Here is a 19,213-nt window from a genome sequence, read left to right on the forward strand (position 1 = left end):
TGGTAGAAATGCTAACTCCAGTGTCACACCAAGACAGACGGTCTGCAAAAGACAAGTAATTACACTGTATTTTTTAAAAATTCTAAAATTTCTTATTGTCTCCACTGATTCTGATAAGTTTTTAAATTATGTCTGGGAAATTTCTTATGCTTGAATTCCTTTTCTGAAGAAAAGTCAAGCTAACACAAGAAGCACGTTTCTGTTTCTGATCTCCCTGCTACCGACCTGTGTCATCGGCTACCATTCCCTCTTCATTATCACTAAACAGATTCACTTTAGAAAATCTTAATTGTGTTGATAAAATGTAATCCTTTCAACTGAAGGTCTGTCTCAAATAGTCAGATTGTACAAACTATGTCTCAGACCAGTAATACGGCTACTGTACGGTCTGATCCCCAGAGAATGCCAATGGACAGAAATTCCCTTCTGGTCCATGGTCTACAACTAGAATCCAATACTTAAGATGTGGGTAGTCTGCCTCCCCAAGTGTAACCGAAAACTAAATGTAAGTGGAACAAACTGACATTTATTAAGAGCCAATTATACTAGAGGTTACCTCAATACATTTCTCAATGAAGCATGGTTAAAGTCAGGACATAATCCTGTACAGTGAAAAGTGAAGTTTCACATTCAAACAGTCTATAAAAAAAACGTGAGGGCTAATTCTGGGCATGGCGGTGCACACCTTTAATCTGAGCACTCCAGAGGCAGAGGCAGTCAGATCTCTATGAGCTTCCAGCCTACCAAAACTACACAGTGAGATTCAGTCTTTAGAAAACAAGACAAAAAACATGAGTTGAAAATAAAGTTTGGAAAAGAAGACATACACATTTTAATCAGGGATAACGTCCACGTAGGTGGGAATTCTCTAAATTCTACCAAGGTTTTATATACAGACAGGGTTCGATAGCTCTAGTCCCAACAAGATGGTCAGACTCGGGTACTGACCTCATCTCTCTGTGGTGTGGGGTGGGGTCTGTTTCCTGCTGTGATGAACACTGGAAGAGTGTCTAACTGAGGAAACATGGACCCACTCAGCACAGCATCTCAAAGGAAAAGAGGCCCAAGAAACTCCAGTAAGTGTGAAGTGCGCATGCGTGCGTGAGTACGCGTTCTGAGGTACCCAGTGAGTATGTGTGAGTGTAGACATGCATATGTCCTTTCTGAGGTACCAGTCTTCCTTATCACCTCAGTGCAAGAGGGTTTCCTAGTCTAAATCCTGGCTATCACTAGACAACTTCTTAGGTCCCTTCTAGGGGTAACCTCTGAGATCACAATTCAACAAAGACAATGGTTTTATTAACAAGACCTAACTAATATTGATTCTAACTCATCATGGATTGCACTAAACCTCAACTTAGTATATTGAAATGGTATAGTTTTAAGAAACCACAACCTTTAATACCAAATAGGACCTTTCATTCAGTGCTAGCAAACCCAGTGGGTCAATTTTTAAGTTATGCTGGACCTTGAGCGATCCATCTTCCTTTTCTCTGCTTAGAACAGTAGTTCAGAGTTGTTGGTAATCTGTTACCATAGGAACCCAGCAGTGATGGAAGCACGGCATCTGCAGAGGCCTGGGTTCTCAGACCTGTTTGATGGTGAGAATTGCTTAAGTTTTCATGGCAGCCCCATCTCTCTGCCGTAGGAAATGACAGCCTAGCCTACCTGTTGGGCCCCTTCTCAAAAAAACTGTCTTACACCAGGGAGTTTATCTTGAGAGAGCCTCCTGCAGGATTATCAGGAGCACAGGCAAGCCACGCCCGGAACAGTAGCCACAGAGGACAGGACTTGGGACCCAGATGTCCTTCAGGGACAGTTGCTCTTACCTATTCGTTCTGTGACCTGGGCAAACTATCTGCTTTTCTTCTTCATGAAGGACAATCACTCAAAATGGTTACTAGTAAAGACAAGTAGAGGCACCCGTTACAGAGACACACTGTGTTCTTCTATGTGCATGTGCTATGTGAACACAGGGACCACCCCACCACCCAAGGGCTTCACCGTATTACTGACGTTCGGAGAAGCTCTAAGGAAAAGTCTTCATAAAATACTCAAAGTGGGATACACTGCAGCAAAGTGGAATGCTCAATGGCTTACGTAACTGCAGAAGCGCAAAGCTCGGAAGACAAGACAGAATGGGATCAGTACAGAGACTGGGGGGTGGGGTGGGTAGGTGCTGGGTTATCAAAATGAAATTTTCATTACATCATTTTATATTTTCTTTGAAAGCAAGAAGAATTTTATACAGCTTTACTGACTTCCCACTGACTAAATATTCAATAAATATTTGCCTATGTGGCCATAAATTTTCATCCCAATAAATTCATTATTATCACAGATCTTGGTGTTAGTTAATGCCAGGTTTCCACTAATAAGAATCTAACTGAAAATAGAGACTTAACCTATGCCAGAAAAAAATGCAGGCAATATATTACAGATCAGGTAATACATTAGGGGAAAAGCTGTATATAGTGTTGCTTGTAACCACAGTACTCATGTAGAGGGATGGGGATTAGGAGTTTAAAGCCATTTCAGCCTACGTGGTGAAATCCTGTACCAAACTGAACTAAATACAACAAAAAACTAAGAGAAAATGAATTAACAGGTAACATTTAAGATAGTAAAAATTGGGTTGGGGATTTAGCTCAGTGGTAGAGCAAGCACTTGCCTAGCAAGCGCAAGGCCCTGGGTTCGGTCCCCAGCTCCGGGAAAAAAAAGATATTAAAAATTATGATATAAATATTTAATAGTTGTCATACCTTATGTATGAAACATTCCACACTAGCCCTAATACCCACGATAAACCTTGGCATGTGCCTCTGCCAGAGTGGAATAATTTAAGTTAAATTCCAAATAATAAAAACAGCTTCCGGCAGTGGTATGTCCTCAGTATTGTTTAGATAAAAACACAGAATTTCGAGGTAGTCACAGACTCTTAAAATTTAATTAAAGAGATTCTAAACTGGCTATGCTTCTTCTAGTAAGCCATTTTTCAAAAGGTTGTTTTAATCTAAATATCACAGTGTTCCTATTTGGTTAGTTTTCACAGAAAAATATAAATAAATAAACAATTCACATTGTTGATGTACTGTTGTCTGGGTGTCTGCAGGGCAGGTTTCCCGGCCAGTCCTCAGCACACACCATCAGGGACTCAGCACTGCCAGTCTGTTCTCTCAGTTCAGTGCTGTGACAGGCCGCCTTTCTCAAACACTCTGCTGTCAACACAACAGGATTTACAGACTGTGCCTTAAAGAAACCTTAAAGACGGCAGGCATAGCACATAAAAACAGCCTTCCAAAAGCTCCCTTATGACGGGCTTGTCATGAGCTCGTGGACCAGCTCCAGAGGAGGAAGGCGAGTGGGAAGTTCTGCAGAGGAACTGGGAGAGAGGCCTGTGTTTAAAAGTGGAGGAAACTGGGGGTGAGTTTGAGGACATCGTGCAGCCCAGTGACACACTGTCCTTTAAAGCAGACAGCCTTCGGCAATGGAAGGCTCTGCTCTCATGTCTGGCTCAAACCAACACCTAGCTCATACTGAAAAGGGTGACTAGAAAAAGCTTGGAGTGGGAAAGCAGACTACTACTTCTTCATCTAACCGACTTATAATTTCATCCTGAAATGAAGATAACCTACTTTCTCCTTAAGGTTGTTCAAAAGATGTAGACAGTACTTGTATAGAAATTAATACACACCTTTTCTTACCAATGCTTCTCTTGGAAGGACAAGTTCATGGAGATAATCTCCCCAACACTGGCCCAGGCAGACCTGCCACTTCTGCACTAGAAGGCCACAGCCTAGAAGTCCTTGTGTGCTTATTACTTATTGATGCAAAGAGCCACCTAGCCACAGGAAAGCTTGGCTCTGTGACAACTTAGCAAAGCAAATAAAAACATTTGCCTTTTTATCATAATATAAAATCCCACCCCCTTCCAAGCTAGTGTGAGTTACAAGGTTGACTTGAAGGATAAACACCTGCCCCAGCAGGGCGCTCGGACATGACAAACCAATGATGGTTTGCAGTCCTTTATCTCACTGACTGCACAGGATGGGGAGGATCCTAGCTCAGCTCAGTTTAGCTCTATTTTACTTGATTTTTGAAGTTCTTAACTAATAATTTACTGCAGTCTACAAGACTTGAAAACAAAGACTAAAAACATGACAAATGCTAAACCAGACAGAATACGACAGACTATGACAGGTAAAAGCATTTCTAGTGACTGAGAAGAAACTAAGGGATGCTTTGGATTCTGCTAACCCTGGTAACAAAATATTGTGGTTTAAGATGGGTGTTAATGCTCCTTTGACCCTAAGCTCAGAGTTAAGTAACCCCCAGGGAACAGAGTGGAATTTAGCGCTTAGACATAGTAACAGGACACTGCAGCTTCAGTCAACGTGGCTCTGCAAATGCGTCAGGTTTTTTTAGTGGGGCCTCTATTCATTCTCTTCCTTCTCCCTTATGCTTGACATACAATCTAACACTCGAATATCCCCAAAGTTTTTGGTAGTTTTAGATTTCTTGTAAATCTGATGATCAAACTCATTTTCACTGACAACATTCTACTGAGGTCCGAGCGCCACACTAAGAATGAGCTCGGGAACAGCACCCCCCCGGCCCCCAGCAGACCTTGCATATTATTTTTTAAGGAGACAAAAAAGAATGGCACCTTTATTCCTCTTCCACACCCCACCTCCCCAAAGGAAAGTTCTTTACGTGGTGGGATCTCCATATCCGGTGAAAAACGAGGCACAGCTAAGACTCTATACTAAAAATATACGCAAATAACTTCATGTTGACCTTACGACGCCACTTTCTCATCTGGCTCAAAACACTGCGTGAGCAGGAAAGCGGTCTCCTGATTCATATGTAATCTTTAAAAATTAAAAAAATAAATCCATCTATGAAGGAGACTAAAAGCGGGAGGTGAGGCAGGAGGAGGAGCTGAGGACACAGTGTCTTGAATGACTCTCGGTTTCCTTTCTGACTTGTTTGTCTGTCTGTCTTTTTAAACGGAAATCTTTCTCTTCAGTTGCCTGAGAACCACTATGGTTTGCCAAGTCTGTAACAGCAATTATGTCATCTCCCACAAGCACACGTGTTGGTCTCAAGCCTACAAATACTGTTAGTAATACTAAACTATTTCCACTGGCTTATCTGTAAAAAGAAAAATAGAGATTTGCATTTTATAAAGTTAGCAGTGAGGGCAGGCTGAAGGGACGCGATGCAGTACGCAGAGGGTTTCCTGGGACACAGAATCCAAAGTGAGGTCTTGACCGAGCTCAGGCCGTGTCCGAGGACGAGTCGTAAGAGGAGACAATGAAATTGCCGCTGTTGGCGTGGCCAGCCACGGACTGGGCAGCCTGCTGGCTCAGGTTGTTGCAGATGAGCACCAGCTGATTGCTCTGGGCCTCAGACAAGGTGCTGCAGCTCTGATAGACACTGAAGTTGGTCTTCCTGCCGGGGATGTTGCCCTTCTCACACATGGTCTTCACCATCTTGGCTAGCTTGTTCTTGCCGAGGGCCTGGCAATTGTACCAGTGAAGAGCTGCCAAGTTCACCACAGGCTTGATGGACAAGTAGAAGGGGGCGTCCTCATAGCGCATGGCAGGAGGCCTCCGCTGCGCATACTCCTTATAGTCCTGCACCGGGCAGGTCTGTGGGGCATGCTGGGTGGCGTAAACTCGGGAGTCTGTCCCGCCTCTCTTGGTTTTGGCATTCAAATCACCAGTGTCCTGACCCATCCACTCCAAGTACTCAAGCCCAGTTTCTGTGACGCGGAGCCGGATATCACCCCATTTCAAGGTGGATCCATGGAAACCTGTGCAGTGGCCGAAAGCTTTTGTATTGTTGAGCCAGACGAGGTTGAGCAGACCCTCGGGGTTGTACCTGCTCAGCAGTCCCCTCTTCCGCAGGATGAGCTCATCGGCAAAGGTGAGCTTCATGGACTTGTGCGGCTTGTTTCCCTTGCCTTTGCAGCGAAGCTCGATCTGCTTCTGTTTCAGGGCCTCCTGGGAGCGCTTGAACTCCTTATCCCTGGTGATGCTGTAGCCATACCTGTGCTCTTTCAGGTACCGTTCCAGCCCACACTGGTAATTCGCCAAGCTGTTGGGTTCATACTCAGACCCATCCTTCTGCCTGGCGTCCACGAAGAAGGAGGCAAGGTAGGCATCTAGCTCCTTGCAAGGGATGACATAGATCTCTCTGGTTTCTGCCGGGTACTTGCTGATGAGGAACTCCCGGAAGTTCCGGAGCGCGGTCTGCGTGCTCCTGATGGTTTTCTCATTCTGCTCCCTGCTGAGCTCAGCCGCCCTTTCATCCTGGTCTGCAACAAACGGGGAAGGGGAGGGACAAAGAGGGCGTGGGTGAGTTCAGACAATGCACTCGCTACTCTGAAATACAGTTTCCTCTTATAACCAAAAAAGGGAAAGAAGGATCAATGTTTCAGATTGGCATTGATGGGCTGGGCTTTTCACACTACTGAAGCCAAATTCAGATTCACAAATGTACCGGACGTGACAATGAGAGCGCGTTTTTTTTTTTTTTTTTTTTAAGATTTATTTATTTTATTTTATGTACAGCATTCTGCCTGCATATGTGACTGCAGGCCAGAAGAGGGCACCAGATCTCATTACAGATGGTTGTGAGCCACCATGTGGTTGCTGGGAATTGAACTCATGACCTCTGGAAGAGCAGTCAGTGCTCTTAACCGCTGAGCCACCTCTCCAGCCGGAGAGCGCGTCTTTTTAAAAATGTTTTGTTGTTACTGTGCGGTGTGTGCGCATTAGCATGTGAGTGGGTCTAGGTGCAGATCCTTCCACTTTCGTGCAGCTCCAGGGATTGACCTCAGGTCCCCAGGCTGGCGTGGCCATCTTGCTAGCCCCGAGTCATGGAGCTTAGTGAGTGAAGGTCTATAGTAACGGGGACACTGAGGGTAGTCTCTGAGGAAAACCGTGGGCAGAGATGTGCATTCTGTCCTATGTGCGTGTGAGGCACCCCTCCTCCACTGGGACAATCACTCCATCTGTGAACTGGAGGTAGCCCTGGCTCCACTGGTGGCTCTGTTACTGTCACACATCATGGAAGTCAGCTCAGAAAGGGCTACGTGCATTCCATGGCAGTTTGCTTGGACGCCTGCTCTCCTGTGGGAATGCAGGCCAGTGCAGTTTCTAAGGATTCCGTATGGACAGCCAAAGTTTGTGATGAAGTTATCAGAATGTATCTACTATTTTAAAGGAAAATCAGGACTAAGCTTCATGGTAACGAGGAAACACTAAATGTAGACGCTATGACTGAGGCGAAAAGAGGGGGCCTATCTTGGTTCAGTGGTTTGTTTTCTTGATTTATCATCCACTTTCTGCCGAAAGGACTGTGGCATAAGCTATGGGTCATCCATTAAGCAGCACTGTCCAAGGTGGCAGGCCTCATACTTTACTATGCTTCAGACTTATTTATGGTGCTAAGCAAACAGACTACTTGGCAGCAAGCCTAGGAATCTTCATTTTAACCAGGATCTCTATGCTCCTGGTGAGACTCGGAAGCAGACTTGGTAAACCAAGCTTTGGTGACTTAGCCTATAATTCCTGCTCCCTAAGAAGCTCCTCAGGAGGCAGGGGTCTAAATTTAAAGCCTACCCAGACTCAGAAAGGCCAAGTTCTATGCCTATATGCTGTGTAAGAAACTCTATTTTATCCATTTTTTAAAAAATGTCTAAGACTTGCTATTTAAGTGGTTTCCTTTCAGTAACATTTAATTTAAACTTGAGACCTTAACTTTACTAATAAAAATACTTGGTTTAGCCAGGTGGTGGTAGCCTTTAATCCTAGAACTTGGGAGGCAGAGACAAGTGGATCTCTGTGAGTTTGAGGCCAGCCTGGTCTACACAGATAGTTCAAGGATAGCCAAGACTCCACAGAGAAACCAAGTCAATGAAAAACAAACAAACAAACTACTAAAAACAAAACAACTTGGTTTAAAAAAAAACACCCGTTCTGTGTATCAGACATGGTCTGGACAAAACTCAGAATCACACAATAGAAAACCAGCCTATTTGCTGATATGCAATGAAACTGGGTTTTCTATTGTCTTAAAGAGGGAAGCACAGAAGTTAATTTAAAACAAAAGAACACAACTCAGGACTCTTGTTTATAAGGCAATAGCATTTTGTTTATTGGAAGCATTTATAAAGGAAGACTGTAGATTAATTTGCAAGACTGCTCAGTGATAGTCTTTGTAATTATTAAACCAATAATAGAGTTTTAATATGCAGGCTTTCTACAGAATAAACTACTTTTTATAAAACATTATCATACATTACTGTGTATCTAGGAATAACCACCTCTTTAGAATGACAATTCTAAGACAGATTTCCACATTTCTTATGTACATAGGCACACCTGACATATGACATTTCTAAAATTCAAGCACAAACAGACTTCATGCCTCAATAGCCAAACTTTCAGTCTCTTTGTGTAGTTGAAACTGCTTTTATATTAACAAAGACGCCAGCTTTCCTTTCATTAAAAACAAAGAGGCAGGGGTTGAGTGTAACCTTTCACCAGCTGCTTTCCCGGAGTCCCATATTCACATGGAGAGGCCGAGGCCAGCACGTGTTTACTTTGGCTGCTACGCAAATATCTAAAAGCAGTTTTCAAACTTCAAAGGCTTTCCAGGAGATAAACATTCACAGGCAACTTCAGGGAAAAAAACTTCCAGACCCTCACGTTCATCTGAGCTCTGAGACTGAGTCTGTGTACCTGTCACCTGCATCCATCTATTACACCTGTCACACCTGTGCAGTGTGCGTGCCCATGGCTACTCAGTAACTCCATTGAATCCCACCAGGAGGGGTTGGGGATTTAGCTCAGTGGTAGAACACTTGCCTAGCAAGCGCAAGGCAAAAAAAAAAAGAGAGAGAGAGAGAGAGAGAGAGAGAGAGAGAGAGAGAGAGAGAGAAAGATGAGGAAGAGGAAGAAGAGGATGCGGAGGAAGAGGAGGAAGTTGAAATTTGATTTGAAAACCTTTTGGGTATCAATTTAAAAACGAGGGATGATTTCAGGACGTGTGAGCATATACCAGGTGCATGGCACTCAGAGAAGCCCGGGGCAGCTGCTGCAGGGCAGTTGAGGACAGCTGTGAAAGGGCTGATGTGTTGCAGGAGTCACACAGGACCCGGACCCCAACCAGGTGGGCAGCTCTCCTACATCTGCCTCAGCCATATTTGCAGTTCCAACCTACTGCACTGTGAGCTGACCTCCTCAAGGCATTCTCAGCCCGGTCTTTCTCCAAAGGCTTTCCCTCTCTTCTGCTGGGTTTCAAGCTTACTTAAGTACATGTTGCATGTGCTAGAGACCAGCCAAGTAAGCTGTGGTAGCCTCTCTTTTCAAGCAGCTTGGAATGCAGCTGGAAGGGAAGACAGACACTCTCCTGCACTCTGCATGAATAGAGCAAAGAAATGCTTTTCAAACCCTGTACAAGTGAGGCATTATCAGCTGATAAGAAAATCAAGTAAGGCCAGAGGAAGCCAACAGTAAAACCAAACCACAACTATCACACATTTGTCTCCAGTTTTAGAAGTTTGTGCTCCATTCCTTTTAAAAGTGTTTTTTTTTTTAAATTACATATAACATACAGAATATCTGTGAACCTGTGAACTATATCAGAAAAATTCCGTCTTCCATCATTCCTTGAAATATGGTAGCTTGGCTGGCTGGCCAGCCTACTGCTATGCTGATGAACAGAACCTTGGGCCTGGCTTCTTTTTGTCTCAGCTTTGCGCATGGCTGTGCAATTGCAGCCGCTTCACGCTCTCTGCACTGTGATGTTCCACCACATAAAATCCAACATCTCAGCAAACCTCAAAGGCCAGGGAAAGTTAACAAAGCAGGGTATGGCAGCCAAGAACACAGACACAAATCATTTTCTTCCAGTGAAACCAAGTGTTTTCTGTGTCTGTGTGTGTCCCTGTGTACCTGTGTCTAGTATGTGCAGGTGTGTGCACTGAACTTGGTATGGGTCCGAGGCTGACCATGGGTATCTTCACTGCTCCCCACCTTGCACTTGCATGTCATATGTGCATACTCACTTGCACGAGTGTGGGTGCACATGCAGAGGTCAGAGGACAGCCTTCAGTTTTCCTTCCATCCCGAGGCAGGTCACCTATGCATAGACTGGATTAGCTTGCCTACAAGCATCTGGACCTCTTCCTCCACTTCACCACAAAGGGCCTGGGATTCTAGATCATCACACCTAGATTTAGTTCTGAGGATTCAAATTCATTCTTGCACGTCAACCCTTTATCATTTACCGGTCTCTCCAGCCCTTCCACTTAATTTTTTGAGAGAATCCTGTAGAGGGTCGCAATAACATTCGCCACCACTAGATGGCGCTGGCTTCCACTGCGCCCCACGTGGAAGGCCAAGCTAGACAAGATGGCGCTGGCCTCTGCCGCGCCAGCTGACTTCCTTTCAGGAAGTTAACTGTGTGCGCATGTGCAAGAGTGCCTTTGTGCCAGGTCTTTGCCCATTCCGGGGGTGTGCCTTATGAGATCATGGGTAAGCAACCAATCAGGTGTGGATGCGCCGCGCTAGGGTGTATATAGCCGCGCCATGCGGGCGCGCGGGGGCTTCTCCTTAAGATATTAATAAAGTTTGGTTGCAGCTAGGATTCCTATGTCCTCGCGTGTTTCTTGCGGGCGAGACGGAGCGTGTGGGACATTTGGTGCCGAGAACCCGGGACAAAAGCCACACCATCGCCAGGTGCCAAGGAGGGCCTCCATTTCATGGAAGGGATCCAGAAGCTGCGGAATGCGGGTAAGACTCTGAGAGACCATGTTTAGCCTTGATCTGTTCCATCTCACTCCTTTGCCGGATGCGGCAGGAGCCTCTATGGTTGCTCTGGCCGCCCTCGGGCTTTTTCTATTGACCTTTGAGTTTCTAGTTACCGCCAAACGGCGTCAGAGGTCGCGTGGGAGCTGCCCAGTTATAACAGCAAAGCGGAGAGCATTGGGGGGAAGGGCAAGGCGGCATGTCAGAAACAGGGTTAGATAAGGAATTACGGAGCTCAAAGAGAAAAGGTGCACCTAAGAAAAAAGGCCCTTCCAACGCGGAAGCGAAAGGTTGGGGAAAGAACGCCCCGGGTGAGAAAAAGGGAGGAGATAAAAGGAACACAGTATTTTGGGAGAAAAATTTTGTCTTTGTGCTTATAAAAGGTGTGATTAAGCTCCCACGCCGGCCCGCCGGACACCGCGGCGTCCGTGCGCCGACACGACAGCTTTGCAGAATCATACTGATTAGGCTTGATAGAGGCAGACCGCCTGAAAATTTATTCAGGAGAATCAAACAAAAGGACATCTCAATGCCCATGCACAGCTTGATGGAGTTAATGTAATTGGGTTGTGAGTAAAAATATTCAGGACTGTGTTTCACTTCCATACCATTGGCGAACGTCAGTCGTGCTGCTCAGATAATATATCTCAGTATCTTACAGGAACTGGGTTTCAACACATTGATGGACTAGTCCAGGAATTGAGACAATCCATCGTCCATATCGACTCCACTCGAGTGGATAGTCACCGTGAACACCATCTGGTTTTTTCCCTCTTTGTCTATTGTTTGTCCCTGGTGCACCAGGATGTCCCCATGTCTGTCAGTGTATGTCTATGGTTTTTGTTTCTCGTTGTTTAAATGTTTTATGTTTCATGTTCAAAAGAAAAAATGGTAAAAACTTTATCTGCCGGTCGTTTACACCTTGATTGGTTTTAACTCGTTTCAAAAAGGGAACAAATGAATAAAAAACAGTTTCAATCAGGCCTTTAGAGCCCTGCACCTGTAGCTAGGAACATAGGTCAGCTGGAGAAGTTGCCCAGAAGCTAAGCGTCTGCACGAGCTGATCTTAAAGGCGCCAGCAGCTTCTCAGCTTCTTTGGTACAAGAGTTGAGAGCTGTTTATCTTAGAGAAATCCCTGACTTATTATTTGACTCAACAGGTGACAAGGTGCTTCTCTTAAAATCATAGCTAAAAAGGTAAAAATGGTGTTTGGTCTAAATATTAAAGATATGTGTAGCCACTTCAATTTTGTTTCTGATTGGTTTTAAATGTGTAAATATGCTCTACTTGCCTTGGTTATGGACTATTGGCTTTCAAGTTATTGGATATGGTTTAAAAGGTATAACATTGGTAACAAAAGGTTGGCTTAAAACTATAATTTGGATGAAGTCATTCTAGATAACATGTGACATGGGCCAACCTAGGGAAACAGGTCTAAATTGAGATAATATTTTTATGGAATTCTTATCCTAGAAACCAGGCTTCTAAAAGAATTTAGGACAATGTCTCTTTGTTGAGGTACTAGAGACTACGCCATCGTGCGTTCATATATAGGAATTGGCAGTCAAACTTTGTACTAGTTTGTTAGAGGTCGAGTTTTGCTTTCCAAAGTTGTGGTTTGCCCTGAAGCTATCGGTATTTTAATGCTAATTCCACTGCCCCAAGGACAGCTGCCTAGGCACGTACTCAGAACTCAGGTGACCTTGTGGTTGTGCTCTGGTGTTACAAAGAGAACTTAAAGATTGTGATTAAGGATTGCCAGTGTTACATTGACTAACTCAAACTTATTTTTAATTAAGAAAAAATCAAATAGGTAGAGATTGTTACAAGATTTACATAGGATTGATGAGGTTTTGGAACTTGTGAGAACATTACAGCCAGTTTACCTACTCCAACTGCCATTTCAAGATAGATTTAGAGGATTGCTAACAGCCTTGTATTAGGTAATTTTGTTGCTTCTTCAATGTAAAAAGTTAGAACTTAAATCTTTCAATGTATATGGAAATTTTTACTACAAATCTTTGCTCTCAAAATGAGCTTTAACATTTGGGAAGTAGCTGTTGCACTACTCCAGAAAAGAATATTTGAAACTAATTTCAAGCTTCTAAGGATATGTTAATTGGCTAAGTACCTCACCCTACCAGAGGACTTAGGTCTTTGTTATGCACATTGGAGATAAAGCTTCAGCTGTGTTAATACAGAGTTGTAGACTAGAGTCATGGAAGTATTTTAAAAAGAAACCTGGTAAAACATATCTTATTCCAAACAACAGTTAATTGGTTACTACAAAATACTGATATTTGGCCTATTACATATACAAATTTTTCAGACAAAATTGATAATTTTACTCTTTACATGCTTTTGTACTTCCTGTATATTTGTGCATACAACCCATAGGAAATGCGCTTACTGTATTTATAGGTGGTTCATCTAATGAAAAGGCTACATGTATGATTGGATCACTTGTTTATTCTCTTGAGTTTCTATTGCTTCAACACAGATTATTAAATTCCGTAGTTTAGCCACTGTTTTTAAATCAAGCTTTCAATTCATATACTGATAGCCAATGTGTGGCTTGTGGTTTACAATTGATTTCAATTACTTAATGCTTTATTAGAGACAGGTTTTCTACTTAAAATCAGTGAGTGATTTCAGTATAAATTGTCTGACAACTCACTGTCCTTTCAGTGCTCTGGCTCAGACAACTGATTTAAACCTTAGGCTCATACCTAAATTTGAAAATGGTAATAGAGTTGATATGAAAAAAAGAAGACTCCATTTGCTTACTTTAAATTCTCAGCCCCGCCCTGCCAGCTCAGGGATTTCTAGTAAGACTGAAATTAGACAATATTTACAGGATTTGACATTTCTAATTAATGCTTATGTTTAGGTAAATAAAGTTTGTGAGGTGCTAGAGAAATGGCTTAGTGGTTAAGAGCACTAAGTACTGTTCCTTTATAGGACATTTAAGAACTCAAACTGGATTGCCTTGGCTCCTTAACAAGGGAGGACAATGATACCAGACAGATTGTAGGCCTTACATAGGAACAATTAATCAAAAAATCTCATTCTTTATATATCCAAAACAATAATGCTGGAGACAATAATTTGGTATACAAGTCAATTTATAAATACAAGTGCTCAGTGTCCTCAATTTAATCCTCGAAGACTTACCTTAATAAATAATATCTTTACTATATCTTAATAAATAGAAAGGGGGAGTTATCCCTGTATGCTAAATAAATGCTCCTTTTATTTCAATTTTAAAATTTGGATGCCAAAGTTTATGGCACCCTACAACTAGGCATACTTCTGCCTGGGTGAAATAGAGAGATCCACATATTGACATGATCCTGTCCAGATATTTTATATGGGGAAGAGGGAATGTTTGTGTTTTTTCTACAGGATGCTACAAGAGTGTGCCAGCTGCCTGAGTGGTTGCTGAGACTTGCTGATCCTGGTTACATGAAGATTCAGCTCTCCTGGTTTGGGTCCCTGGAGTCATTCCTCTGCCCTGAGAGGAAGATAGAAGATTCCCCTTCACCTTTTGTCATCACAGAGATTTTGGCGTTGCTGCAGTCAGTGTTACCGCTGCGTGTGTCCCATCCCACTATGGCCCGCTCTCTGACCCTCTGTGCACTGCTGCTTGCTGGAGAAGACTGAACTCCATGCGTTGCTGCCCCCCTCATTTTCCCTGGTGACTCTTGCTGCCTTAACTGGTCATTTTACAGACTGTAGCTGCTGTGGACTGGGGAACTCTGCCCTGGTTGTACAGATCTCAAACATGTTTCCCTTGCCTGCTGGTTGTTCCAGAGAAAAATGACTGATCCTGAACTGTCCTGGAAAAGACCTTGACACTTTCGCTGCTATTGTAGCAGCCATTACTGCTACAGACATTGTGTCTGCAGTGTCTGGAGTTATCCTCCCCCAATCTATTGTTAGACAAGCACAGTGGGTAAACTTTCTGGAGTAGTTACTAACAATTGGAAATTCTAAATTCTATTATAGGAGTGGCTTGACTACGGCCCTTGGTGGTAACAGCTGAGGTGAACCAGATGAGATGCCCACTACTTATCGGGAGTGGCTCTGTTTGGTGCAGCCCTATGCTGTGGATTAGTGTTCATACTATGGTTGGTTTGCAAGCTCAGATCTCAACAGAAACGTGACAAGGCCGTTATCACTCAAGCACTTGTGGCCATTGTACATGGGGCCTCCCCTGGAATTTGGTTATCTATCTTCAAAATATTAGTCGGTATCCGAGTTCTCTGCTCTTGCACCCCATGGATCTGTGGATCCATTGCACTGGGATGAGAGAGACTCTCTCTCGGTATCCGAGTTCTCTGCTCTTGCACCCCATGGATCTGTGGATCCATTGCACTGGGATGAGAGAGACTCAATGATCCTTTGATCAGCCCTTCCACATCGCTGAGGTTTCCTCATTGCACGCGATAGGGTGATCAGGACTGTTATAAAATAATATAAAATAAATCAGGACTGTTATAAAATAAATAGGGGGAGATGTAGAGGGCCGCAATAACATTCGCCACCACTAGATGGCGCTGGCTTCCACTGCGCCCCACGTGGAAGGCCGAGCTAGACAAGATGGCGCTGGCCTCTGCCGCGCCAGCTGACTTCCTTTCAGGAAGTTAACTGTGTGTGCATGTGCAAGAGTGCCTTCGTGCCAGGTCTTTGCCCATTCCGGGGTGTGCCTTATGAGATCATGGGTAAGCGACCAATCAGGTGTGGATGCGCCGCGCTAGGGTGTATATAGCCGCGCCATGCGGGCGCGCGGGGGCTTCTCCTTAAGATATTAATAAAGTTTGGTCGCAGCTAGGATTCCTATGTCCACGCGTGTTTCTTGCTGGCGAGAGGTAGCGCGTGGGACAGAATCCCTCACTGAACTTAGAACTCACCAATGTGCTAGCCTAGCTGACCTAGTCACAGGGATCCTCTTGTCTCTGCCTCCCTAGGAATGGAATTATGAGCACACAATACCACACCCAGCCTTTTATGGTACCAGGGATCTGAACAGGTCCTCATGCTGTGATGGTTTGCACATACTCGGCCCAGGAAGTGGCATTATTAGAAGGTGTAGCCTTGTTGGAGGAAGTGTGGGGTGGGCTTGGAGACCCTCCTCCTAGCTGCCTAAGAATGCCCAGTCTCCCACCAGCAGCCTTCAGATGGAGAACTCTCAGCTCCTTCTGTACCATGCCTGCCTGGATGCTGCCATGCTCCCCAGCCTGATATTGGTCTGAACCTCTGAACCTATAAGTCAGTCCCAATTAAATGTTGTCCTTTATATGGTCATGGTGTCTGTTCACAGCAGTAAAGCCCTAACTAAGGCACATGCTTACGTGGAAAGCACTTTGCCAACTGAGCCATATCCCTAGCTCCTAGATCAAGTTTTTGAATCCTGTAAACCTGCAGGGGTGAAAATAATGTCTCCTGCTGCTTCCACCTGCCTGTACACCCAACAGCCTAACCACTGGAGAGAGACCTAGCATGTAACTTAGGATCTAAGGAGCTACCCTGCAAAGCTTCATCTTCCCCTCAGTGTCTGCCTACCCACCTGGGCAGCAGCCTGAAACCTTAGAACTTCCTCCCTTTTTCTACAGCTGAGCTGGGTCACCTCACCTATACACCAAGTGACAGGCCAGGACTGAAGTGGGCTAGTTGACAAGTTTTGGGAGATTATAGTAACTGAAGTCAATCTTTAGGACACTAGTCCAAATGACGTGAAGAAAACCAGCATTTTCAGCAAATGTCGCCAGCCGCCCAGAACACTTCCCAGCTCCCCACAGCTCACTGTCTCCATGCTCCATTAATCCAATTATTCCCTTCCTTGTTAGGAGATGACATGGAAGCACACATAATTAGTGCAGTATCTTATGTTCTCATTTAATTTGAGGAGATCTATGTTAGATTTAGATCCAGGCGCATTTGCTTCTGCTGCTGCCACATTCGATTTAAAACAGGCACAAACTTAGCTATGGCATCCCTGTGCGCTGATATTAAAGCCGTACATCTGCAGCGATACACAAGGACTCCCCTTGTTTAACTTCTTTACTGTTCCCATGTACAACAAGGAGTGTTCTGTCTTACCTTTCGCTTAGCAAAGGAACGTTTTAATTCTCTATAAACTAAGTAGTGAACGATAAGTCCATGAGCTTATTAATAAGAATGCATTTTACATTTGAAAAATAAAATATCTGGTGAGCAGATTTATATGCAGGAAGCTAAGGCTGGAATCAGCAATGACTCCACACATATGGGTACCATTAGCCTGGAGCATTTGTAGAACTTCCGAGGGTAAAACGACAAATCCTTAACCACCGTGAAGATGATGCCACAGCTAGGGAGATTGGCTATACACAGAAAGCTAGTTCAACAGGCCACGCTGTGAGGTGCTGCAGCCTCTGTGGGAGTTGAGATCTCCGAACTTGAGCTGTAAGGGAGCTTCATCTGTCTGTGACCTATGGAGGGAGAGGAAGGTCGGGTACCATTTGATTAAGCAACAAAGGATGGTGGGGCATCCCTGAAGAAACTGTGTGAGCAAAGGGCAAAGATGAGCTCACAAGTGTAAAGTGCTGACTCTTGTTTAGGGGACAGTCAGAAAGGAGAAAGCTAGACCAGTGGGACGACCAGACAGACAGTGCTAAAGGCAAAGAAGCCCCAAATGTCAAAACTCCGACAGAGGTTACATTCTAAACAAACAAACAAACAAACAAACAAACGTGCAGCCATCCTCACCTCTGCTATCCCCCCTCCCTCCTTCTCTGCCGTTGCTGCTTGGCTCGTGCTGATTATTCTACATCCGTCTCCCTCTGTACAGGGGGCCCAAGAGACTCAACCCCAAGGCTGGAAAGGTATGAGTGCTCGGCAAGCCCTGGCTGCTGAGTCAGCACTAAGGTTAAAGGGCAGTTACTGACCTATCTGGTGGTTACTTAGTTCACTTCAGAAACTGTGCCAACTGCATTTAGAAAGCATTAAGAAAAAAGCAAGGGCCAGGAATTTAAATTTGTGGTATCACAATCAGACTTCAAAGCCTCACCTGACCCATTTTTAACACCGTTAACAGTCAGCTGGGGTCAGTTGGCAATCGACTATATATAATGATGTATGAAATGGGTGTTTCTCTAGCCATCACAACAAACTGCTTGCTGGGCACAGTATTACAAGCCTATATATATAGCCCTTCGGAATCCGAGGCCAGTATTGTGAGTTTAAGGCCAGTCTAGCTTCATAGCAAAACCATCTCAAACACACACACACACACACCCCAGAATAACACAAACTGCTACAAGATAGCATCTTCATCCTACTAGGATAAGAAAACAAATAATGCTTTAACAAAAGTCTGTATCAGAATCTATGTATCTATAAAAGTAGAGGACAGCTTCCTCTTCCTTTTCTGATCTTGACTAAGATAATGCACTGACTGATAATATTGATGAGATACTTCTTCACAGACATATTTTGCTTGAGAAAACAAATTTCTTATGACTTTCTATGTTGGAGAAATAAGATTCCTGTTTGACAATCTTGGGAAACAGGCAACCTAAATTTGCTAGTGACCATAAAAACTTATGTGGCAACATTTATGCTTCATTTTTGAAAGTAGCAACAGCTCTTAATATCTACAACAGTAAGCTACATTTGCCTTAAGCATAGGGAATTGTGAAAATTTTACAATTGCCATAAAATACACTAAAACGTCACTGGCTTTCTTCTCTCTTAAGCCTGTGCCTTACTGGCTTTCTGTCTTTTGCTAGAACTTTAAACCCACGCTATTTTTTAGGACTAAGTGAAGCCAAGTGACTCTGCTACTGTTGTCACCTGACCAGTAAATTATTCCCAGTTGTAGTATAACACATCTCACACACACACACACACACACACACACACACAGAGAGAGAGAGAGAGAGAGAGAGAGAGAGAGAGCATAAAACTAGGAATAGTGCAGTTCATCCAACCAAAATTCACTCAATGACATCTGTCACCTGCTTTAATCCTGGATGGGTACACCATGTGACTACATAGCCTCTGGAGAATATCCTCAGCAGGAGGAAAAGTAAATAGACCACAAAATGTCGTACCATTTACTAATCCAACACGTGGAGTCTCAAGTGCAAGGAAAGGGCTGCTTCTTCACTATCTGTGCCACTAGCTATCTCTCTATCAACTCAATCAGACCACAAAGCTGAGAGGTGGGGGTGAGACCACACAGCATGGAACTAATCTATTGCTATCACTGTACAGGGGTCTACATTTTTAACAAGTCCAGAGATGGTTATAACACAGGTATGGCCCATTAGTGCAGAGTCTGAGTGCCTGCAAAGGCCTCGTCCTCCTTACAGGAAGCCCACGCCCAGGCTGTCTCAGATCCATTA

At 44.0% G+C, this 19,213-nt stretch overlaps 1 protein-coding gene across 2 annotated transcripts in view; it reads right to left on the reverse strand.

Moving 5' to 3' along the window:
* Window positions 1-19,213, reverse strand: part of Kiaa1958 (KIAA1958 ortholog) — a 136,803-nt gene that overhangs the window by 27,319 nt on the left and 90,271 nt on the right. The window contains exon 3 of one of the 2 annotated variants that reach the window (XM_032903446.1): window positions 4,667-6,322. The exons of the other annotated variant lie outside the window; for it this stretch is intronic. Coding sequence (XP_032759337.1) covers window positions 5,280-6,322 — 1,043 coding nt within the window. The 3' untranslated portion in view covers window positions 4,667-5,279. The remainder of the gene's footprint in view (window positions 1-4,666; window positions 6,323-19,213) is intronic. 2 annotated transcript variants of the gene reach the window in all.

This window comes from Rattus rattus, chromosome 1 (assembly GCF_011064425.1).
Source record: "Rattus rattus isolate New Zealand chromosome 1, Rrattus_CSIRO_v1, whole genome shotgun sequence".
Lineage (NCBI taxonomy): Eukaryota > Metazoa > Chordata > Mammalia > Rodentia > Muridae > Rattus > Rattus rattus.